At 41.4% G+C, this 26783-nt stretch overlaps 1 protein-coding gene across 8 annotated transcripts; it reads right to left on the reverse strand.

The window, feature by feature from the left end:
* Positions 1-64: 64 nt before the first annotated feature.
* On the reverse strand, positions 65-26289 carry LOC137819158 (mediator of RNA polymerase II transcription subunit 15a). 8 transcript variants are annotated; one of them, XM_068622923.2, is made up of 13 exons: positions 26049-26289; positions 25772-25899; positions 24044-24190; positions 22689-22800; positions 22446-22566; positions 7961-9145; positions 7762-7832; positions 5657-5731; positions 4116-5456; positions 3615-3959; positions 1913-2107; positions 1714-1802; positions 65-504 (listed from the first exon to the last, which is right to left on the reverse strand). In XM_068622923.2, exons 3-13 carry the CDS (start codon positions 24151-24153, stop codon positions 297-299), a joined length of 3852 nt encoding a protein of 1283 aa, XP_068479024.1. In that variant the 5' UTR covers positions 24154-24190; positions 25772-25899; positions 26049-26289; the 3' UTR covers positions 65-296. The 8 variants fall into 8 exon arrangements, with proteins under 8 accessions (XP_068479024.1, XP_068479023.1, XP_068479027.1 ...); XM_068622922.1 differs by having other exon boundaries at positions 24044-24176; positions 26049-26283; XM_068622926.1 differs by having other exon boundaries at positions 7961-9131; positions 24044-24176; positions 26049-26245.
* Positions 26290-26783: the final 494 nt, after the last annotated feature.

Here is a 26783-nt window from a genome sequence, read left to right on the forward strand (position 1 = left end):
AAATTCAACTCATCAAAATTTAGCCATAATAAAGCTAACTAACTCAAACAGAAAAGGAAAGCAATTATTGGAACAACATTCCGCTTCATTTACGATTATACTTTATATCATGATTATTACCTAGAGAAATGAAAAAAAGTATATACATAATGAGAAAACCCCATGGTGTGGCTATTTCATAACTAGGCTTTTATCTATATTATCCACAATTAATTATTACACATAAATAGAAACAGAATGTTTGACAGCAACTTGTGGGCAGAAACAAAAAGGTCTGCATGGAAGAATAGGGAACCTTAGTTTGTGGTCAAGCAATTCTCCCAAGTTCCATACTTGGAGCTGAAGCTTCCTCCCCCACTCTGTTGGGCATGCTCAGAAATAACACTGCGAGCACAAACATCCCAAGTCCTTGCTATATCCCCAAGTGACATAGGTTGTGATAAACTGCGCAAAGATATGCTAAACTTTGCCTTTGTCTTCGCTGAAAGATCTTCGTTCTCCTTACTGTAACAATAGAAGACAGATGCATTAAGAACAGGTTTCCCATCAAACATGAGATAAACCACGGAGAAGGTGAAAGGCGAGGCAAGTATTTTGTAGATCATCGTTATTTAGAAAGGAAAACAAACATTCCAGAGAGCACCTAGGTTAAAATTACCAAGTCTCATGAGCACATTAGACTTTCCTTCATCAGCTCCATATTTACTAAAGGCGAAACTTCTCTTGCCATTTACCATGCTCGATAATTGCACACGGTTTTTAAAGAGAAAAATCAATGTTTTCAGCAGTAGAAGATGATATTAGAGGCAGAGTTCCTTTCTAAATTAATCATTCTTTTTCTATCAGATATGTATCAAATCATAATGAAACACAAACAGGCTTTTAGTTATTGTATACGTTTTTTTTTCTTCACAACAATGAACTATTTAAGGATTTTGATCCATAAGAGCAAAATAAATACTGGAGGAGGGGAAAAAACAAGGAAAACTACATGAACAAATATAATAGTCGACATTCAAAATTACTGGCTCAAACACAATTCAAAAGGAACCTGGCAAATAATTTCAACAATGTCTAAGCCATAGAATTTCTGGATTCCGTGCAATGAGCTGGATTTATATTTACTATATACAGTAAATGATAGCTTAATAATATTAATGCATAAGAGGTGGTGGTTGAGTAGCACAAAAGTAGAATAGAGATGTGGTCTGGTACATCAATAAAAACATTTAGATGCTGAAAATATTAAAAAGAGTTATTATCAGGCTCAATTTGGTTTTCGAGGTTAAAATTGGGAGTACAAATATTGATGGATGAGCTTTAATTATAACTTTATAAAAAAATCCATGAATTTTCACCTCCATTTTTAACCCTAATATCATACCAAGCATTCGGTCAGCTTTAAATGCTTAGTATGATATAATCATACAAAGGGTCCGTGCATAAATAACTAAAACCAGTCACGGTAAAGCAAAACTCCTATGTATCATCATCATTGTTGCTTGGAGCAAAATACATAATTTTTGTTTGAGGGCTTTTACACTGCTCTCAAAATTCAGGGACAAGGGAAGGTCCATAGTTATCCACTATTTCAATAAATAATGTAAAACGAACGACTCTTAGATCATATATAGCCCCTAAATTTGTTTGAACATTGAAGTGACACAAAAAGTTATAACAAAAGAGATACCAAAAAGCTGCTCAAAATCTCACCTGGATTCAACTGGAAATTTGTCTAGGAATATAGGAGAACAATTAGGATAATTTGCAGGAACTAGTAAACGCAGGGGCTGAATAGGTGACTGTACAGTAAGAAATTCAAATAAGGCTAAGAAAGCAAATGAACAAATAAATTAATAAAAAGAAGGCTTAAAATTGTTGTAATTGCTAGATCTCAGAAGTGGGAACCCACCATCTGCGCTGAAGCATATTGGGATTTTAAGCTAGGGCTGAGAGCCACAGCAATGAAAGAGCATTTGACAAGGATTCCTTCTGCTCCTTCAGCAGCAGCAACAGCAGGTGTTGGATCAACATTGCTAATGTCTACTACTGTGTCGATAAGTTTGTGATTAATCTCCCTTATTTCTTCCAAAAGGGCATGGTTAACCTACCAATAAGTCTTCCATATCAGAAATAAAATACCAATACGGCAGATAAATTACACTTTAACTATACATAAAATCCAGAAATTATGTGGTTTCTAGAAAGTAATAACTTGATAAGTCTTTTGGAGGTTAGGATCCATTTTTAGTAACCACGGTGTTTACAAGTCTTTTAAAACATATTATCTGATGAACCATCATGCTCTAATGAAACACAGATTTTAATATGATGAATTTAATAGAATCCCACATGCTGCATTAACAACTTCAATAATGTACATAAGTGAGCTATTCACACCAACAATTGGTTCTACTTCTACTAAGTTTATGCCATACTTGTTCATTGTTACCAAACAGGGTAGATAAATAGTAAACACGCGACAAAGTAGTCAAACATGCATCAGCCTCACCACTAAATCATTTCTTAATGTCGTGCAATTACGGCTATAATTCTTTTATCTTGCTTGTTTGTTATTTAACTAATTAGTAATTTCTACATTACTTTGCAACATTTGATATAAGATTAGGACTAGGAGTGTATGTTTTGGGAGAAAGTTGGAGTAACACCTACTGAGGAGAAGTTGACAAACCAGAGAAGGTTTTGCCATGTAAGGTAGGTAAAAAATGGAACACATGAATGAGTAGAGTGAAAGACAGAAAAAAATTGAGCAAAACATTAGAAAGTAAAATAACTTACTCTAAACAGATTGATTGAAAATTGGTTTTTGATAGAACCCAATTACATAACATCATTTGTTCTGTATAAACAATCCCACAAAGTGGATCTTTAAATCCAACAGGCTGTTTTACTTATTTAAATAGTCCAAATAAAACAAAATAATATTTCTAATTTAGTAATAATTGTCTCAAATCTCTGACTAATCATGCAAATACAAAAGAACAGCCGCAAGTTTTTTCCCACTCCCTGCATGTTTAAGATACTAATGGATGCAAATGACTTGATCTTCTTTAGAATAAAAGTATACATCATGTAAATTGATTTATTAGATCACAATTTTCCTTTTTGTCCCCTTGTTCCACTTCAACTCCCATCCCCTACCTTCCCTTATGTCGTGCTACTAATGTAAGGTGAGTTTGAAAATCAGGGTCAAAATCTGTAATTTGGTTCATGTGGTTAGCTGGAAATCACTAGTGCATTTTAAATTATAGCCTAAATGAATTCCAAGTTCTACGTCCAATATGTATATGAGAAAATGAAAATATAACTCTGCACATTCTTCTAAATGCAACTGACCGTTATTTTCTTTTCACTTCAGGTTTTCACAAGCACTTGAACTTTATACAAGTAACATAATCGTAAACTTCAGTAGAGAAAGTTAGTATATTAAATAAAAAATGTGAAGGATTAATGTAGATTCAATGCATCAATAATCCATGAGTACAAACAAATACATTTCTAAATCTCTAGTCCAGCCAGGGAACAAAGATAATCAAAAGCAAATGATGCCATTTATAAACTAAAATACAACAGTCAAAAACATAATTTATTACCTCGATCTTCTGTTTCTTGACACTGGATGTTGCAGTTGACTCCAGATCAGAAGCCTCTGAAGCAGTTAACTGCTTGATGCTATCATTCACGCTACCAGCAGATAATACACCATTCAAGGGTATAGCACTCGTGTAACGTTTCATCCTCTTAATTCCATTGGTACCATCTTGGGTAATGAAATTTCTAGCCTGAAGGCGACAATTAGTCATGGAAACCAAATCCTCACCAACAGCTGCTCTGGATCCATTACCTGGAGCTGATCCTGCTATTCTATCATTCATGCTGACAACTGAACCAATATCACTGACTGCCGAACTTAATGCTTTATATGACATTGATTTTACCTAGAATCATGAATTAGACATAAATTTGTCATTTATAATTCCAAGCATAGCAGTAAAATAATTAAGGGAACCTTTCACACTTTAATTTTTCAAATCCGGTTAAAATGTAGAGTATAAGTATACATCGTCCCGCATCAGATAAGCTTCAATACTGACCACATTAATTAGGCGTTCAAGAGGCTGCTCTGTAACAGTTGACTTCCCAGAAGTGGCAGCTAAAGCATTACCATGCCCACCATCTGGACCACTGAATTCTGCCAATAAAGGAGACGCTGAAATCCCAGGAGTCCCAATGGCAAGGGATTGAGCTGGTGCTACTGCACCCCCTGTTTGTTGATGTCCAATATTTGCACCATTTGATATTGAAGAAACACAGGGAACGGGCTTCTCAGATTCTCCTGGCATAGGAGATGGAGCCAAAGGAGGTGAAGGGGTAGGTCCCACAAAGGGAGAATTAGAAGATTGCAGAGGAGTTGCAACTTTAGTTTTAGACGGGAGATGATTTTGTTGTTCAACTTTGGGAGATGAATGTTGCTGAATTTGAGGAGATGCAGCCGGAAGGTGTTGGGGTGAAGAAACAGGAAATGCATTCCCTTGTTTCAGCTGTTGATGGGAATATGCTGAGTGTTGACCTGATGTAAGATGTTGTTGAAAGACCCCTGGCTTAACCCCCATTCCTTGTCGCATTTTTATGTCATTTATATCATTCATTTGGTGAAGCTGGGACATTTGATGTGTTTGCAATTGTGCAGATAGCTGTGGCTTTGCTGGATGGTGTAGTTGCTGCTGCTGAAGGAGCTGCCTCTGCATCATTTGTCGGTGCTGATATTGTTTGAATTGCTGATTCTGCAGCATCTGCTGTTCCTGCTGATGTTTCAGTTGGTGTTGAAGTGCACTGGAACCTGACTGAAGGGAATTTGGTTGACTGACATTTGCCCCACCTTGTGATTGCAAAGAATTAATGTTAGTCTGTTGTTGAGGAGTACTAACAGTAGTTTGCTGGATGGAGTTCATTGGTACATGTTGAAGGGAGTTCATAGAATTTCCTTGTCCAGAATCTAAATTAGTTCCAGGTTGCATAGAATTCATCATACTCTGTTGTCCTGCTGATACACCAGACAAAGGATTGTGCTGAGAGCTTGCAACATTATTCTGCTGCATGGTTGACACAGAACCTTGTAAATTTGTTGACTGCAGTTGAGAGTTCATTTGATTTTCATGAGACTGTAATTGCGTAACTTGGGATTGGGGCTGTTGCATGGAGGACATATGATTCTGGGGAATCTGTCCTACCTGCACAGAAGACATGCCTTTCCTGGGTCTATTTGTTATGAGATTTATAATCTGCTTCTCATATGATCCCAGTTTTTCCTTGAAATGAGGCAAAATGTTGCTCTTGGGAATCTGTACGAGTGCCATCATACGCTCCAACATCATTTTATATGCCCTCAGCTTATCAATCTGATCTGATTTCGATGGTTGGAGAAGAGAATCATGCTGATAAAGGGAAGCAAATGTAGGATCAACTAGAGGAAAAACAAATACATATAAATAAATTGTGACAAGAGTCCTCATGCCACCAATTAAGATTTTAGAAGAATCAATACCCTCCCATTGAAATATTAATTAGGAATAAATATTTTTTTATTCTAATCCCTACATCACTGTAAATTATAAGCAAATAAGTATAAATATACCTGCTGAAGTTTATTAGCAATTTTTTGGTACATTTCATTCATATCCGGCAAATAACTTTCTTTCATGGCTTGGAGCTGTAGATTGAAATAAAAAAATCAAATCAAATAATTAAAATATCAGCAACTTTGAGATTTCTCATGCAAATAAAATCAGTATCACTATTGATTGACACTAAGAGAGAAGTTTCCTTTCCCCCCTTTTGTAGGGCATCATAAATAATTTTGTGCTTAAATTAAAATCTCTAAAAAATAACACTAGTTTGCACTTATAAATATAGAATCAATAATTGCAAAGAGTCTTTCTTAATGGCAGGCTGGTGCAACAACTAAAATGATAAAAAAAGGTAGTGACAAAAGAAAACTCACTTGACATAAAACTAAAACTCGAAAGAAAAAAAATCTAAACATTATTTTCGAATTGATTACAGTACTACTGCTATTTATGATTAATATATATATATATATATATATATATATATATATATATATACTGATTCTAATAAAGCTAACCTGGTTTCCAAGGAAACAATAAATGAGCTAGTTATGCAACACAACACTTTCCCTCAAGCTAGTGAATGGATATCTATAATTCATAATCTTCTAGTGAGTTATTGGAAGTGCTTTGTGGGAAGTCTCTCAATCAGTACTAATGGAAATTGAGACCCTATATATGCTATAACTGTAAGATCATTATCTAGCTCCTTCTTGACGAAGTGTCTATCTTTATGTGCTTTATTCTGTCATAAAGAATTAAGTTGTCTGCAATACTAATGATGGCTGACTTGTTATCACCAAACAACTTTATATAAGTTTCATATTTTAAGAACATCAAGTATGATCTTTAAACACAATAGCTTACAAATCCTTTTTGCCATAGGTTAAACTTAGCAAGACACTCAACCTTGAACAACATTTTACATTCTGCTTTTCCATGTCGTCAATCAAGGAACTTGGCAAGTCATTTGGGTCAAGATCACAATTGTTCAAAGAAAGATCTAACGCCAAACCCACTTCAAACACTTGTTGTTGGACCAGTTCAGGCTTTCATGGTCTTTGGTACATAAATGTTGAAGTGCTGGCTATGTTCTATATTGGTTCAGTTTCGTGGGTTCAATACCGTAGAAAGGTTCCAGTTTTAGTTCATGAGATGGGGTTAGAGGAAGTGTATAGGACTGAAAAAAAAAATAACTCGGACTAGAGTACCTTACTTTTGAAATACTCTACCAGTATGAATGATGTGTTGCATTTTAGTCCATTATTTAATATTATTTTATTTACGCATATTACATAGTTTAAACCTTTACCTTGCATATTTTTATTTGTTTTTACTCTTTTATTGAGCAAATTACGGCTTTGGGTGTTTTATAGTTTAAACCTTTATTTTGTATATTTTAATGTTTTTACTCTTTTATCAAGCAAATTACGTCTTTTGGTGTTTTATATGTATGCAGGTACATTTTTGAATCGAAAGAGATTATAATTGGTAAATGTTGAAATATACACATTTATGCACGCTTAAGCAAACTTTTATCGCCTTATTTTGCTTTCTATAGGGTGGGCCTAATGTTGTTGAGCCCATATGCTTTAAATAAAAACCTTTTGTGCCAGGTTAGCATAATTGAACTTAAGAGGATTGACTACACTTTCTCTGTTTGATACAATTTATTCTTCTCTGGGAAGATTGGTCATGGCTAGGTGTGAATAATAGGACTGATGCTTAGCCCTTAATGACTATTATCTTTAATTGAATTCTCTATTATTTCTTTTGGTTTCTCCTCTTGATTTTTCTTTTATTGTTATTATCTTTGTGATATCTCTTTATTGAACATAGCCACTATGAGAGTAGGGGTCAATTCAATTAGATACATCTTCATATTTTGAGAGGGAGTGTAGGTTAATTTACCTTCAAAGAAAACCAAAAGAGTACAAAGTAAGAGATTAAATCAATCGGAAGTTTTCTGACGATAAATTTTATCTTAATTATGTTGCATTCTCTTTTAAATTCTTGATTTTGCCCTCAAATTTGTATTTCGTAATAAATTCTCAATTTTAATCAATTCCTTTTCCTTTTGTTTCATACTAAATTGTGATAAGAAACATTGTACCTTCTGGTAAACTTCTTCTTGCCAATCATTCCCACTTGGTTGTGCAGACTGTGTTGTAGAATCCAGAGAAGCTGCAATAGGTATGGAATGAAAGATGCATGAGCATACAATGATCAGAAAATAAGGAGTTGTATTTGAATTTATTAATAAAGGAAGCTTTATTAATGACAAGGAGCAATACATAAGTGTAAGTACATACTTGCTGATGTTTCTGGAAGATTTCTTTGAGATTGATACAACTGTTTTTGTTGATCAAGAACATTTTGTTGTTGAAGTAAGGACCCTGATGCTTGGATTCTTTGCTGCATATCTCGGAGTGAGGGATTTGGCTGCTGCTGCTGCTGCAAACCCAATTGTTGTTGCAACTGTGTAGACTGAGTGTGAATCTGAGGCATTAATTGCTGTTGTGAACCCAGTGGCTGTGACTGCTGTGAATGAGGTAGCAACAGATTTGATGTATTTTGTTGTGATTGTTGCTGCATTGGAACCTTTGGATGTTGCAGCATGTGTGCAGAGTGATGACTTGTGTGCATGTCTGCATTGCCAGAGTCGGGTCCAAGCAAATGTTGCTGCTGTAACCCAGGGCCATTATTTCCCAATTGTTGTTGATGTACATTTGCTGGGTTGTTTTGCTGATTTATTAACTGTTGTTGCCTCTGTTGCATGCTTGTAAGATTACTTTGTTGTGAAAGCATCCTCTGAGGCTGCTGTACATCACCAACATTGTTCTGTTGCCCAAGCATCTGTGCATGCTGCATGTTTGTGGTATTTGACTGAGGTCCCATAAGTTGTTGCTGTTGTGTAGGTAAGATTGTCTGTTGAGTGCCTGGTGTTTGTTGCTGATGTACAATAGAAGTCTGTTGTTGTTGATGCCTCATAACTTGTGAATGTTGCTGAGGCATGGACTGCATTGACTGCTGAATATTAGTAGACTGCTGAGAAGATTGCAATTGATTTGGTTGCATAAGGCTTTGCTGTTGTTGCTGCTGCATCTGAGATTGTAGCTGGAGCTTCTGCTTCAAAAACTGCTGGTGGTAAAGAAATTGCTGTGGATTCTGTGATTGCAGCTGTTGTTGTGGGGGAACAACCTGCTGCCTTCCTGGCATTGATCTCTGAGAACCAGGAAACATACTCTGTAAGTTTGAATTTTGGCTAATGGTGCTTCCAACTGAATTTGGCCCAGGTAAGTTCTGTATGTTAGAGTTCTGGACAATATTTTGGCTGGTAGTCTGGGCTAGACTAGATACAGGTGGAAGGTTAGGTTGAGATGCAACATTATTTTGAACATTTTGAGATAGAAGCTGTTGATGTGTCTGCATCTGACCAGGCAAGGGAATAGAATGTTGTTGCCCAAGATTGTGAATTTGAGGCTGCAAAACAAGTCCTATGAAAAAATTTATTTGCTGGGTGAGAAGTAAAACATATTGATAACAATATAACATCAATATGTTAGGAATTTAATAACACGTGGAAAAGGTTAACATAAACATTCACAAGAAAGATATATAAGAAGACAAAGAACAAGGAGACAAACTACACAGATATTATGAATGGCCAATAAAGTCAACTTAATTTGTTTTTTATATTTCAAGCAAAGGATATTGTATAGTCTCAATAGCATCAGCTTGCAGAGATGATCAGATAATAAAATCAGAATAATTACTAAAAGAACAAGAATGACAAAAATTAATCAAATATATAAGGCTTAAGTGTATTTGGCTCCCTAAACTTTGGGGCATTTGTAAAGTAACAGCATGAAATTTAAAGTTATCCCAATTAGTTCTTAAACTTTAACTACCACTCCAATAGTTACTTGTATAAGTTCCATTAATATTTAACAGAAATGCCATGTGGCAAAATCTCAACCATCTATCTCTGTAATTTACTATATTAATTTTAATTTTTATCTAATTTCAGTAATTTCCATAATTAAAGTAATACAAAATTTGAAAAGAAATAAATAACTAAATGGGGGCATTTTTTTCCACACTGATCAATCCAAATTATAAAGTCAAGTTAAGTTTAACTTTTCTCATCATCCAGCTGATTTATCAAGTATTATCTTCCACTTCCCTTGAATCTCTACAATTTGTCACTGCTAAAACATCACGTTGCAGCAAAATTTTGTTATTATTACTTGCTTTTTAACTTTTTGGGTGATCATTTGTATTTGTTGATACATTTCTTCAGTGACACAAGGTGGTGGCATTGGTTGCAACCTGTTGTCACTTTCTGGTATGCTTGAGTAGGAGCACTGTGCTAGGTTGGGTTAAGGGTCTAGAAAGAGAAAGAGGATTTTACTCTCTCAGAGAAGTGGAGAATTATTGACAAGGAGATGAAGATCCTCCAGCAAGTCACACAAAATTGACAAGCAGACCATATTGGTCACTAATGTTTTGCTAGCAAACTTTGTATGATGTAATTTTTTGTAAGTTGGAGAAGAAGAATTTATGGAGAGCTCCAAATTTGCTGCATGGCACCTCTGTTAAGGATTTGTACCGACCAGGTCATCGGGTGTGATGACGTGGACAAGAGAAAGGTAGGTGGTCCAAAGTCAACATAATCGCCGTATGTAGAAGCGGCGTTCTGCAGTATAAATAATCGCCGAGATGTGTCACCACCAAGATGGATCATCGCACATCGCCCAAGAGAAGCATCGCGCAGAAGTAAGACGTCGCCTAAGTAAGTCATCGCCCGAAGAGTCAACTTGCATGACGTAAACATTTCACAGAGAGGGGGCCCACACGATGGGATAACCCTAAGTTGGGTGGCGGCACTGTGGGTCCCTTCGCACAGAATGAACGATCAAGTCAAAAGGGCACGTGACAGTGCACACGTGCTCATTAAAGATCTTCAAGGAAGGCTGCATGCATGACACGTGTTTAATTAGGGCACTCGAACAGTATGATGGCGCGAGAAATACAGCGCTCAAGTTAGAGCCCAAGTGGCCATAAGATTGTACATTGCATTCCGGATAAGGGAAGCCCATGGGCCAGATACGCTAAGACCCTAAAGATAGCGGCGCAAGGACTTTCTCCAAGGAACCCTAGATAATAGCAAGCAGCGCAGAGGTAAACCCTAGTTTTCACCTATATATAGGGCACGAATAAGCCCTAGTGAGGTACGTTTTTACAGTTGCATGAGTTTTAACCTAGTTTTCATAAAGTTACTCAGAATAGTAGTCTCTAGTTGTTCTTGACGGCACACCCAGCTATGAGCACAAGGCAATTAGGGCTACACAGTTTAGTTACAGAGTTCCAGTTGTTGAGATTATTATACAGCTTCTAGTTACTTTGGTGTTTCTCGCTAGCTGACTTGATCGTCGGAGTGCAAACGGCCGCGAGGGCGCCCCTTTGTTCTTCCTTTTCAGGTACACACAGACGTGGCAGAACGAAGGTCCCCTAGCTTGTTAGAACGAAGCCACGCATAAAGACGACCCAGGTCAACCGGCCGGAACATCTGGCGCCCACCGTGGGGCCGATATAAACATCGGTTCCACCACACAAGCTTTCAGTTCCAGGTTCCAACACTTAGATAAGTCGAGAGGATCCCCAGAGAACCATGACCACCCGACCAGCACGCGCTAGAAGTGAAGAGATGACCCTGCAACAGCTCATGGGCATGGTGCACGGGCTACAAGACGCAGTGGCAGCCTCGAAAGTAGAACAGGAACGCATGCAGGCGGACCTGACAGCCTCTCAAGCAAGAAGCGAGGAACTCCACCGCACCAACGAGGAGTTACGTCATAGATGGCGTGGCAGAGATGAACCAGAGGCTGCATCCCCACCCAGGGAATTCACAACACCATTTTCGCAGGCAATCTTGGAGACGGCAATTCCCAATACGTTCACAGGACCCAAAGCGACCTTCACGGGGATGGAGGATCCCGAAGCGCACCTCACAGCGTTCCACACACAGATGTTGCTGATAGGTGGTTCAGACGCCGTTAGGTGCAAGCTTTTCATGAGCACCCTGACAGGGATGGCCATGGACTGGTTCATCAGCCTCCCAGAGGGCCACGTCACGTCCTTCGCCCAGCTTTCACAACTATTTAGAGAACAGTACCTAGCCAACAGAACTCCCGCCCCAGTGTACGATCTTTTCGACGTCAAGCAGTCCCAAGGCGAAACCCTAAAAGAGTACATAAGCCGCTTTGGGGCACAGGTAGTGAAAGTAGGCACCAAGGAGGAACCCATGATTGTATACGCATTCAAGAAGGGGGTGCGTCCCGGATCTTTCAGTAAAACGCTCAACCGCAGTCGCCCCAAAACCTTCGCCGAGATAAGGCGACAAGCGGTAGAACACATTGCCTCGGAAGGTGAAACGTACGAGAAATGCGCAACCACTGTGCCAGCACGCCCCAAGGCACAGATACGCACGCAACCTGTTCGGGTTCACCAAGCCATCACAGAAAGGAAACACTTTGACAGGAAACGCGCTTACGAGCCACGAAGGACCCAACCTAAGAGTCGAGTAGAGGAAGGGAGAGAAGCAAACAAGCCGCCGAGGCACAACTTCCTGATGGAACTCAAAGACCTGATTGCGATACCCAGCATAACTGACAGGTTGAGGCCGCCGATTAAAGCTGACAAGGTGCTGGGGCCTCGCAAGGAGTCATGGTGCGAATTCCACGAAGCATTCGGGCACCATATTAACAACTGTCTGGCGCTTGGCTACCAGTTGGATGAGCTCGTGAAAAATGGTTTCCTGAAGGATTACTTGATGGAGAAACAGGCGGGACGACCGTCAGGCTCGCAACCGGGGGGCAGTGAGGGGCAGCAGCACGAGGCGCCCGTTCTCGGTGAAATCCACACCATAGCTGGTGGGTTCTCGGGTGGCGGGTGTACGGCGTCGCAGCGTAAGAGGTATGCGAGGTCCATAATGTCAGTGGAAGTTTTTGAGGACCATTCGCCCGATGTGGACATCACGTTCATTAAGGGAGACCTCAGGGATGTTGTGCCGCATGACAACGATCCCATTGTGATCTCGCTCGTCACGGCAGGAAGAACGGTTCACCGGGTCTTGGTCGATCAAGGGAGCTCGGCAGACGTGATGTTCTGGCCGACCTTCGAAAGGCTACAACTATCTACAGACCAGTTGAGGCCATACGGGGGCTGCTTATACAGTTTTGCGGGTGATCAAGTCGAAGTCAGGGGATACATTGAGTTAAGGACAACGTTCACAGATGGGGCCGCTTCGCGCACAGAGAAAATCAAATACCTTGTCGTGAACGCCCCCTCAGCATATAATATCCTATTGGGAAGGCCAACACTCAATAGGATAGGAGCTGTACCCTCCACAAAGCACATGAAGGTCAAATTACCTTCGATGGAAGGGGTGATCGTCACCATCCGATCTGACCAAGAAGAGGCAAAGAGATGTTACGAAAACAGCCTCAAGAACAGGCGATCAGTGTGCCAGGTGACCACAACACCACCTTTTGGTGCGGGGAATGCGCAGGAAAGCCGGCGGGCTATGGATGCAGCGTCAGAGGGGGCTGCCGAGGGCGATGTGGGTATGGATGTGGCATTGGAAGCAGCCGCCAAGGGCGACGTAACCATGGAAGATGTCGAGCCGAAGCCTGAGAGCAGCGCTGGGGTAGAGGAAGAGGAAAGCTGCCCGGAAGTCGCCAGGGAGTCAAGCATTGTGAGAGCATTGCTCGCTAGTGAGAGGAGGCCTCGCCCAGTCGGGGATTGGCTCGAGAGGGAGATCGGCGGCAAAACTTTTAAGTTGGGAAAAACTTTAGACGGTGAGACACAGGAACAGATCGTCAAGGTGATAGGCAGGCATCTGGACGCGTTCGCGTGGTCTGCCTCGGATATGCCAGGAATCGACCCCGATTTCTTATGTCATCGTCTAGCAATGGACCCTCAAGTCAGACCAGTCCGACAAAGAAGAAGAAAATTCAATGAAGAAAGGAGACAGGCGATCAGAGATGAATCGCAAAAACTCCTCGAGGCGGGCCACATCAAGGAGATACAGTATCCGGAATGGCTCGCCAATGTTGTATTGGTAAAGAAGAGCAATGGGAAATGGCGAATGTGTGTCGACTTCACAGATCTGAATAAAGCATGTCCAAAGGATTCCTATCCTTTGCCAAGTATAGACGCCCTAGTGGACAGCGCGGCAGGGTGTAAATTGTTGAGTTTCTTAGACGCGTTCTCGGGGTACAACCAAATTAAGATGCACCCCATGGACGAGGAAAAAACTGTCTTCATGACAGAGAAGTCGTGCTATTGCTACAAGGTGATGCCTTTTGGGCTGAAGAACGCGGGAGCCACGTACCAGAGACTGATGGATAAAGTGCTTGCACCCATGCTCGGGAGAAACGTGCAAGCTTACGTTGACGATATGGTCGTAACATCGCTAGAAAGAAACCAGCATATAGCCGACTTGGAGGAGCTGTTCGCTACAATAGCCAAATACAAACTGAAGCTGAACCCGAAGAAGTGCATTTTTGGTGTGGAAGCGGGAAAGTTCTTAGGTTTTCTCTTGACTGAAAGAGGGATCGAAGCAAACCCTGACAAATGCGCAACCATTTTGGCGATGAGGAGCCCTGCTACGGTTAAGGAGGTGCAGCAGCTCATGGGTCGGATGGCCGCCCTGTCGCGATTTGTCTCTGCCAGTGGAGAGAGGGGTCACCCATATTTCCAGTGCTTGAAAAGGAACAATAGGTTTGTCTGGACGAAGGAGTGTGAAAAGGCTTTCGTAAAACTCAAAGAGTACTTGGCGAGCCCGCCGGTTCTGTGCAAACCGCAAGTGGGAGCGCCCCTCAGGTTATACTTCGCCGTAACCGAGAAGGCGCTGAGTGCGGTACTCGTCCAGGACCAACATCAAATTCAGAAACCCGTTTATTTTGTCAGCAAGGTGTTGCAGGGCCCAGAAGTGAGATATCAGGCTTTGGAGAAAGCAGCACTGGCAGTAGTGTTTTCGGCGAGGAGGTTGCGCCATTACTTCCAGAGTTTTACAGTGTTGGTGATGACCGATTTACCTATCCAGAAGGTTCTAAAGAAACCGGATGTGGTTGGAAGAATGGTAAAATGGGCGGTAGAGTTGTCGGAGTTCGACATCAAGTATGAGCCCCGGGGACCGATCAAGGGACAAATCTTCGCTGACTTCATGGTCGAACTATCTTCTGAAACGGTGCAAAACGCCGGAGAAGGTTTTCGTTGGGTACTCTCAGTGGATGGGTCCTCTAACCAGTTGGGCAGCGGGGCCGGGATAATTCTGGAAGGACCCAACGGCGTGTTGATAGAACAGTCCCTAAAGTTTGCCTTTAAAGCCAGCAACAACCAAGCGGAATATGAGGCTTTGATCGCTGGTGTCTTGTTGGCAAAAGAGATGGGAGCAAGGGTGCTGTTAGCCAAGAGCGATTCATTGCTAATCACAGGCCAGGTAACTGGCGAGTTCCAGGCTAAAGATCCGCAGATGACAGCTTATCTGGAGTATGTGCAGGAGTTGAGGAAGTCTTTTGTTTCGTTCGAAGTAGTGCATGTGCCAAGAGAGCAGAACGCCCGAGCTGACTTGCTAGCAAAGCTCGCCAGTTCAGGCAAGGGGGGCAGGCAGAGGACCGTCATACAAGAAACCCTGAAGACACCTCGAGCGTTCGTGGCGGACCACCAAGTTCTCCAAGTCTGCAAGTCAAGGGAAGGGATAGCAAGGGGTCATAAGTCTCTATCTCAGGAGACCTTGAGGACGCCAAGGGTTAGAGCGCACCCAGTGGGAGAAATAAAGATGACACAAATTTGCGCCGTCCACGAGCCGGACACATGGATAACGCCATACCAGCGATACATGGCAGATGGCGTACTCCTAATGGACCCGACGGAAGCAAGGAAGGTAAAAAAGAACTCCAGCAAGTTCACCCTCATCGATGGCGAGTTGTACAGGTTTGGGTTCACACACCCCCTTTTAGTATGTGTGCATGGAGAGAGGTGCGCGAGAATTATGGCCGAGCTCCATGAGGGGATTTGCGGGAGTCACATCGGAGGTCGAGCCTTGGCGACAAGAACCATCCGTGCAGGTTATTATTGGCCGACAATGAGGGAAGACTGCAAGAGATATGCCTAACGTTGCAAGCAGTGCCAGGAGCACGCCGATTGGCACAAGGCCCCTCCGGAAGAGTTAAAATCAATCTACAGTCCCTGGCCTTTCCACACATGGGGAATCGACATCTTGGGACCCTTCCCACTGGCAATTAGGCAGATGAAGTATTTGGTTGTGGCAGTCGAATACTTCACGAAGTGGATTGAAGCAGAACCAGTAGCCTAGATCACTGCGCACAAAGTTCAGAATTTCGTATGGAAGAATATTGTGTGTCGTTTCGGTGTGCCCAAGCGTTTGGTATCGGATAACGGGACTCAGTTCGCAAGTCACCTGCTGAAGAAGCTGTGCGAGGATGTTGGGACTCAACAGGTGTTCGCTTCTGTAGAACACCCACAGACGAATGGGCAGGTGGAGTCGGCTAATCGGGTTTTACTAAGAGGTTTGAAGAGGAGATTGGAGAAGGCCAAAGGATCTTGGGCTGAGGAAGTCCCCCATATAATATGGGCATATCATACCACTGAACAGTCAGGAACCCACGAAACCCCGTTTAGCTTGGTGTACGGGTGCGATGCGATGATCCCAATTGAAATCCAGGAAAGCTCGCCGAGATTCCAGAACTTCGTGGCAGAAGACTCCAATGCAGAAAGGAGGATGAACTTAGATTTGTTGGATGAGGTCAGGGAGGAGGCAAGGGTAAAGGCTGAAGCAATAAAGAGAAGAGTCGAGCGCAAGTACAATTCTAAGACAAAGCCAAGACAGTTCAGAGATGGCGACCTGGTAATGAGGAAAGCCCACCTGTATGAGATGCAGAATAAATTATCACCCAAATGGACGGGACCGTTTAGAATAACTGAAGCACTTGGGAACGGCGCCTACCGTTTGGAAACACTGGAGGGAGGGGCGATTCCACGCACTTGGAACGCTACTCACCTCAAGTTTTATTACAGTTGAAGCATTGTAAGTAGCGGTTAACTCGAACAGTTAAGTGAAAACAGTTTTTTCAAGGTGGCACTCTTTTTCCCTAAAAAGGGTTTTTTAATGAGGCCACCCAATAAAGAAAGGTTCGAGTTTATCAAGTTTTCCCAGTTGTTGAGTTTGCATGGTTATCATTTTAAATTCGGAAACAAAAGACTTGGTCGTCCTTGTGTAATTTAGGGCAGATTCAAATCGCATGCGTAAAGTTTTTTACTCCCCATCACCGCTTGGTGATTGGAAGCACTAGTATGAAGTCTTAAGCCCTCATTGCCAGTTGGCGATCGGAGGTAAAAGTCAAGTTTTAAGTCCTCATCGCCACTCGGCGATTGAAGGCACAAGTTAAGTTTTTAAGTCCTCATCGCCACTCGGCGATTGAAGGCACAAGTTAGGTTTTTAAGTCCTCATCGCCACTCGGTGATTGAAGGCGCAAGTTAGGTTTTTAAGTCCTCATCGCCACTCGGTGATTGAAGGCGCAAGTTAGGTTTTTAAGTCCTCATCGCCACTCGGCGATTGAAGGCGCAAGTTAGGTTTTTAAGTCCTCATCACCACCCAGCAATCGGAGGTGAAAGTTAAGTTTGAAGTCCTACTCGCCTAGAGCGAGTATAGGCGAGAACATATCAGAAGTCCTACTCGCCTAGAACGAGTTTAGGCGAGAACAGATTAAGAAGTCCTACTCGCCAAGAACGATTATAGGCGAGTGTTCAGAGCAAGATGACAGGTATGTCCAGTATGAGTTAAAATCCGGACGCCTAGTCCTTGAGCAGGGGTTAAAGGATTCCTTCGGGACGCCCCCTCCTTAAGTATGAATAGCTAGCCCCGGTACCAGTTAAAATCCGGACGCCTAGTCCTTGAGCAGGGGTTAAAGGATTCCTTCGGGACGCCCCCTCCTCAAGTATGAATAGCTAGCCCCGGTACCAGTTAAAATCCGGACGCCTAGTCCTTGAGCAGGGGTTAAGGGATTCCTTCGGGACGCCCCCTCCTCAAGTATGAATAGCTAGCCCCGGTACCAGTTAAAATCCGGACGCCTAGTCCTTGAGCAGGGGTTAAGGGATTCCTTCGGGACGCCCCCTCCTCAAGTATGAATAGCTAGCCCCGGTACCAGATGAGATTAAAAGTCCTCAGTGCATCCAGGGAAAAGGTAGCCCCTGGGCAAGTTGAGGCACCAGATAAAGTCCTTCTCGCCGTCGAGCGAGTTCAGGCAAGATAAAGTCCTTCTCACCTCAGAGTGAGTTCAGGCAAGAACAGAATACAAGACCTCTTTGCTTAAGCAAATTGAGGCAAGTTCGAAAGTCCCCAGTGCAGAGTCAGGCCGGCCCAGTTTAGGCGATGACCTGGAAATGCACATGTCACTTGGCAGATCAGACAAGTGAGATTTCAGATACTAAAAATGACTCTCGCCTACTGCTCAGTAAGTAATTTCGTATTGCTATAGACTAACCGTTTGTTTAAAATAAGTTGATTGCCAGAAAATTAAGCATCAGTTTGCGCTAAGTTAATTGGGTTAAGTGAGAGCCCACCAAATTATCAAGCGATCGCACAACAGATAAAAGATAAACCATGTGCATATGTTAACACGGTCCGAATAAAAGAAGTCATTGCAAACAGGTTCGTTGCACATAGACAGAGGTCGAATATTTAAGTCTTTCAGAAAGTTTCTAAACAAAACATCAAATGAAAACGTTAATCGGAGGGTACGATTTTGCCGTCTATCACTTCATGACAAATTGAGAACTGGGAGAGGTCCAGGTCGGGGTAAGCACAAGCGAACTACTCCAAAGCCGCGCCGAACCCGGAAGTCAGAACGTTTGCGGCGCCGAGGTCGAGTTCTTCACTTTGCTTCTTCAGCTTTTCGTTCTCCTCAAGCGCCTGGGCAAGCTTTGCTGCAGATTCGCTCAGCTCCTTATCTTTCTCGCTCAGTTCCTTGGCCTTTTGATCCATGTCAGCTTTGATTTTACCCAGCAGATCCTCCCTCTCAATTGACTTGGCCTCGAGCTCACCCGCGTAGACCCCTTTGGCCTTGAGAGTCTCCTCCAGGTCCGCTATCTTCTCCTGCTTATGCACGAGTTTGCCCTCGAGTTCGGTGACCTTTAAGAGTTTGGCGTTGAGCTTTTGGTTTAGTTCAGCGCTGTTTTTACGTTCGCTCCGCAACTCTTCCTTCAGAGCATTCTCTAACCGCGAAAATTCCAAACCCCGCATCGTAAGATCACGCTTAAGTTGTTGGACTTGGTCTTTCGCAACACTGGCTTCGGATTCATATTGGCTCAGGGAGTCCCTTAAAGCCTCGCCCATCATCTGGTAAAGGCGTTTCTCTACGCACTCGGTAGTCATAGCGCTAAGGTGAGCGGCGTGGGCTTTCAAGACCTCCTCGACAGGGAATGGAAGGGCAGGGATTGGAAGAGGAGTCGGGGGTTGGTTCTCGTCGCCACCTTCATAAGTATGGACGACCAGGGGAACATCAGGACGTGGCGGCGACACGTCTGGCTCCACTACAGGCTGGGGAGGAGACCACTGAATATCTGCAGTCTGCTCTAGAACGCCTCCGGCAGCTGAGGTGTTTGATGGTAGAGCATCCCCAGCGCTCTCAAAGGGTGTAGAGACGCTGGGGGGATTCTCCGCATAATCTGGGCCCGTACTCTCGTTCGCGGGTAGCTCGGTGATGGTTGCCCTGTTCCTTTTACAGATAAGTCCATCTTCAGTGCTCTCGTCGTCCTCCTCATCCGACACCATTATGGGATTCTTCCTTTTGGCCCTTTTTGGTGGCAGTTTCTTTCTCGCGGGGGCAGGAGGGGCGATAGGGGAAGATGAGCCCACGGGAGGAAGCTCGCCTCGAGCGACGGCGGCTTCCGCTACAGAGTTCGGGACGGTTTGAGAACCCGCAGCGAGTTTGTGGCATTTGACTATGGAACGCAGTCTGGCCATAAGATCTTTCCCCAACATTGTGTCTGCATGAAGTGATCAATGTTCACAAATCAATCTAGTTACGGATGCAGGTAATTAGCAATACAAGAATAAGCGCATGACAACATAATGCTAACAAATTTGATAAAGAAGTAAAACAGACTTGGCACAGGAAGAAAAATCCAGGCGAAGTGGAGGGACGGACCTATGTAAAAGTCTAGTTGATCCTCATAGAATTCGAACTTGATGATTGAGGAGGTAGGTAAGGTAGTATTGGTGGAGGCAACTTCCTTCCAGAAGTTGCACAAGTCTCTATCAAGCTCCCCCATCTTCTCGGGACTTCTAGCTTTCCGAAAATGATCCTGGGAATCCTTTTTTCCCTTGTCAACCCAGTACAAGGGGAACCCATCGAGAAGTGTGGGGCTCTGATCATTACAGCAAACGCGAACGAACTTACCCTTCCAATCTTTATAGGACTGTTGGAAGATAGAAAGGATGGATCTCCCAGCAATCCCGTTGAAGCTTACCCATAGGCGGTCCCCCGGGTTTTTGGCCTCAAACAGAAATAAGAACACGTCTACAGAAGCTGGATGGCCTAGATATGCACAAACAATTTGGTATGCCCTGACAAAGGCCCAGCCGTTGGGATGCAGCTGAGCAGGGGCAATGTCAAGCTCGGTCAGAAGCTCCCTCTCAAAGCGAGTAAGGGGAAACCTGAGCTTAACCTTCTTAAACACGGTTGCATAAACAAAGCAGAAAGGGTGGCCATCGTTGCCATCGTTATCAGTACAAACAGGTTCCCCGGGAGGACAAGGACGAATAATAACCTTGTCGTCATGCTCCTTATGGAATGTGAGGTGGGTCTTATCTCTCAAGCGAAGAATATCGACCTCAGAGTTAATCAAGGAAGTCTCGTTCAGCAGAGCTGGAGGAGCCCATGAGTACAACAGTTTGTAATCAGGAATGGGGCGTGCGGTGGCACTAGTTTGTGGGGGAGTTGATTGCGATTGGTTAGGACGGGAGGGCACAGGCCTCTGAGCCCGGTTTGAAAGGATGGCAGGATTCCTAGGTGGGTTACGAGATGTGGAGGGGTTTCCTGACGAGGGTTGTTTGCGAGATTCATCGGGACAGCTGGCGACGTCTTGCTTGTAGCGGTGTCAGATCGCCTGGTTTCTACCTTGGCGACGATACTGCCGGTGGTCGCACACGTTGAAGATCGCCTCTGTGCGACCGGCGACTATGCGTACTCTTTGGGAAGAAGATGGATAGTGCAAGGAAGATGCGAAAGAAGAGAATCAGTAAGTTGGGACGCGGGGTTTTCAAGATTCAAGCGTCACGATTGAAGTGGTAAAGGGCGTTAAAGCAAGCGCCTTATGATTGGGCCACGTGTCGCGAGATAAAAGTACGAATTAAAGTGCCATCTGTCTCACTTAGAGGATATCACATCGTCAGAGTCCTTGAGGGTACGTTGCGCCGGCGATGCAGAAATGTCACGTCAATCGGTCGGAGGATGACACGTCATCAAAACGCCGCAGGGGCTAGCTTTAGTCTTTTCGCTGAAAGCAAGTTATCAGCTCAAGACTGGGGGGCTTGTGTACCGACCAGGTCATCGGGTGTGATGACGTGGACAAGAGAAAGGTAGGTGGTCCAAAGTCAACATAATCGCCGTATGTAGAAGCGGCGTTCTGCAGTATAAATAATCGCCGAGATGTGTCACCACCAAGATGGATCATCGCACATCGCCCAAGAGAAGCATCGCGCAGAAGTAAGACGTCGCCTAAGTAAGTCATCGCCCGAAGAGTCAACTTGCATGACGTAAACATTTCACAGAGAGGGGGCCCACACTATGGGATAACCCTAAGTTGGGTGGCGGCACTATGGGTCCCTTCGCACAGAATGAACGATCAAGTCAAAAGGGCACGTGACAGTGCACACGTGCTCATTAAAGATCTTCAAGGAAGGCTGCATGCATGACACGTGTTTAATTAGGGCACTCGAACAGTATGATGGCGCGAGAAATACAGCGCTCAAGTTAGAGCCCAAGTGGCCATAAGATTGTACATTGCATTCCGGATAAGGGAAGCCCATGGGCCAGATACGCTAAGACCCTAAAGATAGCGGCGCAAGGACTTTCTCCAAGGAACCCTAGATAATAGCAAGCAGCGCAGAGGTAAACCCTAGTTTTCACCTATATATAGGGCACGAATAAGCCCTAGTGAGGTACGTTTTTACAGTTGCATGAGTTTTAACCTAGTTTTCATAAAGTTACTCAGAATAGTAGTCTCTAGTTGTTCTTGACGGCACACCCAGCTGTGAGCACAAGGCAATTAGGGCTACACAGTTTAGTTACAGAGTTCCAGTTGTTGAGATTATTATACAGCTTCTAGTTACTTTGGTGTTTCTCGCTAACTGACTTGATCGTCGGAGTGCAAACGGCCGCGAGGGCGCCCCTTTGTTCTTCCTTTTCAGGTACACAGACGTGGCAGAACGAAGGTCCCCTAGCTTGTTAGAACGAAGCCACGCATAAAGACGACCCAGGTCAACCGGCCGGAACAGGATTTAATATAGGTTAACCAGAAGGATATATTAGTGTACTGACAAAAGCTTATGGGATAATTGATACATCTTGGTTGTACTTTGCAAATTCTCCAAACTTAGGAGAGCTGAATACACTATTCCCAATACTTATACATAAATTAATTAGGATTTGACACTTGGTACCACATCATAATATCATCACCAAACCAAGGCTATTAAAAGCTAACCTTGATCTGTAGGATTATTGCTTGGGCCAACTTGATTTGGTGGCATATTGTTAGCCATGGTGTTTTGGGATTTAGTCTCCATTGCAAGCATCTTCATAGATATTTTCCGTAGATAATCAGGCTGAAAAAGGACAGAACACCAGTGCTGTGTCAAACCATCAATAATTCATCATACATATTTATATATTTGCATACGTAACAACATAAGAAATGGAGGATCCCCAATTTTCAAAATGGACGTACCTGGCTTGTTGCAGCTGTAAAAATCTTCTCTTCAAACCTTTTAGCAATCTTCCGAAGTTCATGCAATCCATCAGGACCAGAAACAGGAAGATGTTTTTTTAATATGTCCATTCTACACCAAGAAAAACAATAGTTTCACAATTGGATAATGGAAGGATGGAGATGTTAAGAATATCGGCCAATCCTAAAAAGACAGAACACGGTTATCTGTAAAAAGTTGATGAAATCAGAGAAAAAGTCCACACACCCAACCTATGAGAGAGAGTAGGATTAATGAGTTGCCATGATGGTCTTAATAACATCGTCTCAGGTATTAAGGGATTTAGCTACGATAACCTTTCACCTAATGTCTATAAGGTTGTGTTTGTTTCAAGGCATCACCAATTATTCCCAAGAAAGTGAATTAGGGGATATCACTTTCCCATATTTTGTACAAGTTTTGAAAACTCATTCTCGTATATTGTGGATTCCCAGGAATATAAAATATAAAAATCTTGCTTTCTTCCCACATAATGAAATATGGGTATTCTACATTCTCATGAAAATGAAAGTTATTTTCTATGATAACTACCTATCACGTCTTCATTCTTCCACATTTCTTCTGTTTATATTTCCTGAAAATACAATATGTCTTCAAACAAACATACCTAAATATCTATTTGTAACCAAAATTGTGAAACAAAAAAAAAAGCACATTATGGAGGAATCAAATACAAAATCCAGATGTAGTGTACTCAAGACAGATCTTTTGTTTAATTATAATGGCACTTCAACCAAAAGCTCCAAAATGTTACAAAGATATTAAACCGGCAAAGCATTGCTCTCCCTTCTCTTTCTAAATCTCCAAAATAAATGAAAGAGAAGTGCTCCACATTTAGAGGACAGACCAAATGCTCACTAATGATACAGAAAGGTATATTCTATCAAGTTATGCAATGCAACACCAAGACCAAATAAGTTGTATAGTAAATTGTAAAATAATAATAACAATAACAATAACAATAATAATAATAATAATTGTTGGAGATCCCACATCGACTAGAGATAAAGAAATTTCATTGTATATAAGTGGGTACAAACCTCAACCCTATGAACCGGTTTTATGGGGTTGAGTTAGGCTTAAAGTTCACTTTGTAATAATAATAACAATAACAACAACAATAATAATAATAATAATAACAACAATAATAATATTGCATAGAATTCTTTCTATAAGACAAACAAAAAAAACTTTCTGGAAATGTTGTCAATCCAGGGATTCATTATTTATTTATTAATTTTCCTTTGATATGCCACAACAGTTAAAAGAACTAATCAAATAACCTCAAGAATACAGTGTTAAAATTGAAGCTTACATTTTGTTGACAATTCTTTGGCGTGAATCAGGTGGTAGTTGAGCTCTCCAATCGTTTGTATCCATGGTTGGGTTATTACCCTGATTAGGTCTCCAATTATTGGAATCCATCAAATTCAAATCACCTGAAGCACCTGAAGACAAAATGCTATAATCAAGTCAGATAAGGAAACATGTAAAGGGGGTACATATACACACAAAAGACATTATATAATATTGTTGCTATGGGTTGATAGTAACAAATACCATATAAGCACAAAAATGAACTACAAGCATAAAGTTTTGCCATCTTTAATCTCTCCAATTTCCAAAATCTCAGTGAATTTCAAGGTTGAACTTTTCAGTTAGGCTTATAAAAAGAAACTTATTGAATAAGTGCTTAATGTCCAGATGTGCCCAGCCTCAATAGTTCCCAAACTAACTTGGCATCAATGTGATATAAAGATAAGTCAGCAGTTTTTCTGAACTAGAACTGCACAAAACAGATAGATAGATGACTCTTAGGTCTATAAAGCTGTAGCGCGTCACCTGTATTAATTTCACTAAATCATTGTCCAAACAAAAGACTTGTCCTTCAAGGGGATCTAAATTTTTCAAGCTTAGCAAGAAAGACATTCCATTTGAAGACTATGAAAGAAAAACATAGACAAAATACAAATCAGTAGAAACAAGAGATGAAACCTTCTTGTCCAGATTGGAAATGCCAAAGAGACAGCAAGTCACATGACCCTATACAACAGGAATATTTGCAAAAAACTAACATACCCAAGCACCCTTAAAGGCTTCTTGCTTCACGAATGGATAAGGGAAGGTCTTTGTATGCAACCTTCTTCCCCTTGTATATACAAAGTTGATTTTAGATTCAAATCTGTGACTAACTGATCACACAAGGCAACTTTACAGTTGTGTCGGGACATATCCTCAAACAGGAATATTTAGAAATTATCTAAACCACACCACACCAAACATTAAAATTATGATAAATTTTATTCCTAAAGGAACTGAGTAAAGTTGTTGAAGTGAGTGACCAAATATAGAGTAGATGGACGATTTGTGTTAAAGAGACAAACAAATGCTTCACATGTTACAACTTACATATAATGCTGAAAACTTAGAGCTCAGAATTGATAAATAGATAACTCCAAAACCAAGAATAGCACAATGGTATCTCATTTGTTAAGACAAATATTGAATTTCATCAGAAAAAATAAATAAAAATCCTTCAAAGATCAACTTGACTCAGTCAAAAGCTAACTGTGGGATGGAAGGTTGTTGATTTCTCATGTTATACTCTAATAAAGTCATATTCATCTCAAGAAACTAAATTCTAGAAAAAATAACAGAAGACATAGGTTATATATATATATATATATATATATATATATATTTCCTTATCAATTCCTCAAACCTCAGCCTCCTCCCGGTAATCTACAGCACTCTACAAACAACTCCAGCACACACTCTCCATTTATTTTCAAAATAACAAGCATTACACAATTCAACACATACCAGAAATTCCAATTCCATCATCATCATCATCATCATCAATTACAAAAACTATCATTCCATTGAAATAATTCAAGTTCCAAACAATTCAACTCTTGCACAGAGCAACGTCTTCAATCAGAATCACCAGCGATAAATTATTCCACCAATTCACTAACATAATCGAATAAACAAAAGAAGAAAGCAATTGAAAGAAGAAACTACGAAAACAGAGAGACGCTACCGTCATCAGCTATAACCAAAGGCAGTTAGCAGAGGCGGAGCAAAGACGAGTAGCAGAGCCAGAGAGGAGCCGTCCCTCCGCCGCTCCTCCTCCGAATCGGAGCTTCCAGAGAACTCAGTCTTCTCCGCCTAATTCATCAAAGTTAATTGCGAAATCAATGAACCAATCAATCTCACATATGAGTAATAACCTACTTTTTCACGCTAAACACACACAAATCATTCGCAAATCACAAACATATAAATATTTATAGGAGAGGTTTTGGTCCAATTCTAACCTTCAGAGACTAACAAACGGTGAGAGAAATTATGGAAAATTAATTAAAAATTAGCGACTAATTTCAAGTAATTAGCGCTCCGTTACTGTGAAACGATCAAAGTAACATTACAAAGCGTGTAAAGGATGATGGATTAACGTCCTCCTCTACACGCTAGCTCCTTTGACTTTTCCACAAAAAAGCATGCGTTTGAGAGCAAAAAACATTTTCTCCAGCTTCGATTAAATTTGAATTTAAAAAATAATTGTGATATTAAATCAAGATTTATAAATAATAAAAGAAAATCTTATTTTATAATATTCCATCAAGATTATTAAACTTCTTTCATGGGAAACAAGAAAATTTAGTTGAATTTATCTTTAAAAGATTAAAACTTACATGGTATTTAACATTTTATCTACTTTGATTTTATTTCCTTCTATGTTTTTTTTTGTATTTAGTATTTTATCTACTTAAAGTAATATATGGCAAATAATAAACTTGTTTCTTATTAATATTAAGGCTTTTGTAAGAAATAATAAATTATACGTTACTAAGAGAAAAGAAGTTAATAAAGAAGAATTTTTTTTTTCTGGTTCAATTTTATTTAAGTTATATTCAGTTTCAATCAACATAAGTTTTAATGATACGGTTTTAAGAATATTTAAAGATAGTTCAATCTTTATACAATAATTTAATAATAAATAAATAAAAATATTTAAAGATAACATTACAATTAGATAAAAACTTATCACA

This window comes from Phaseolus vulgaris, chromosome 10 (assembly GCF_051622355.1).
Source record: "Phaseolus vulgaris cultivar YP4 chromosome 10, ASM5162235v1, whole genome shotgun sequence".
In the NCBI taxonomy this organism is placed as follows: domain Eukaryota; kingdom Viridiplantae; phylum Streptophyta; class Magnoliopsida; order Fabales; family Fabaceae; genus Phaseolus; species Phaseolus vulgaris.

What these genes read in the sequence shown, in the direction of transcription:
- LOC137819158 (XM_068622923.2), bottom strand. Translation starts at nt 24,153, where the DNA reads ATGGATTCCAATAATTGGAGACCTAATCAGGGTAATAACCCAACCATG. An exon ending in TTGAACGCCTAATTAATGTG is followed by an intron (nt 3,960 to 4,115) that starts GTCAGTATTGAA and finishes TCATGATTCTAG; the next exon opens with GTAAAATCAATGTCATATAA. An exon ending in TCAAGAAACAGAAGATCGAG is followed by an intron (nt 2,108 to 3,614) that starts GTAATAAATTAT and finishes ACTTATTGGTAG; the next exon opens with GTTAACCATGCCCTTTTGGA.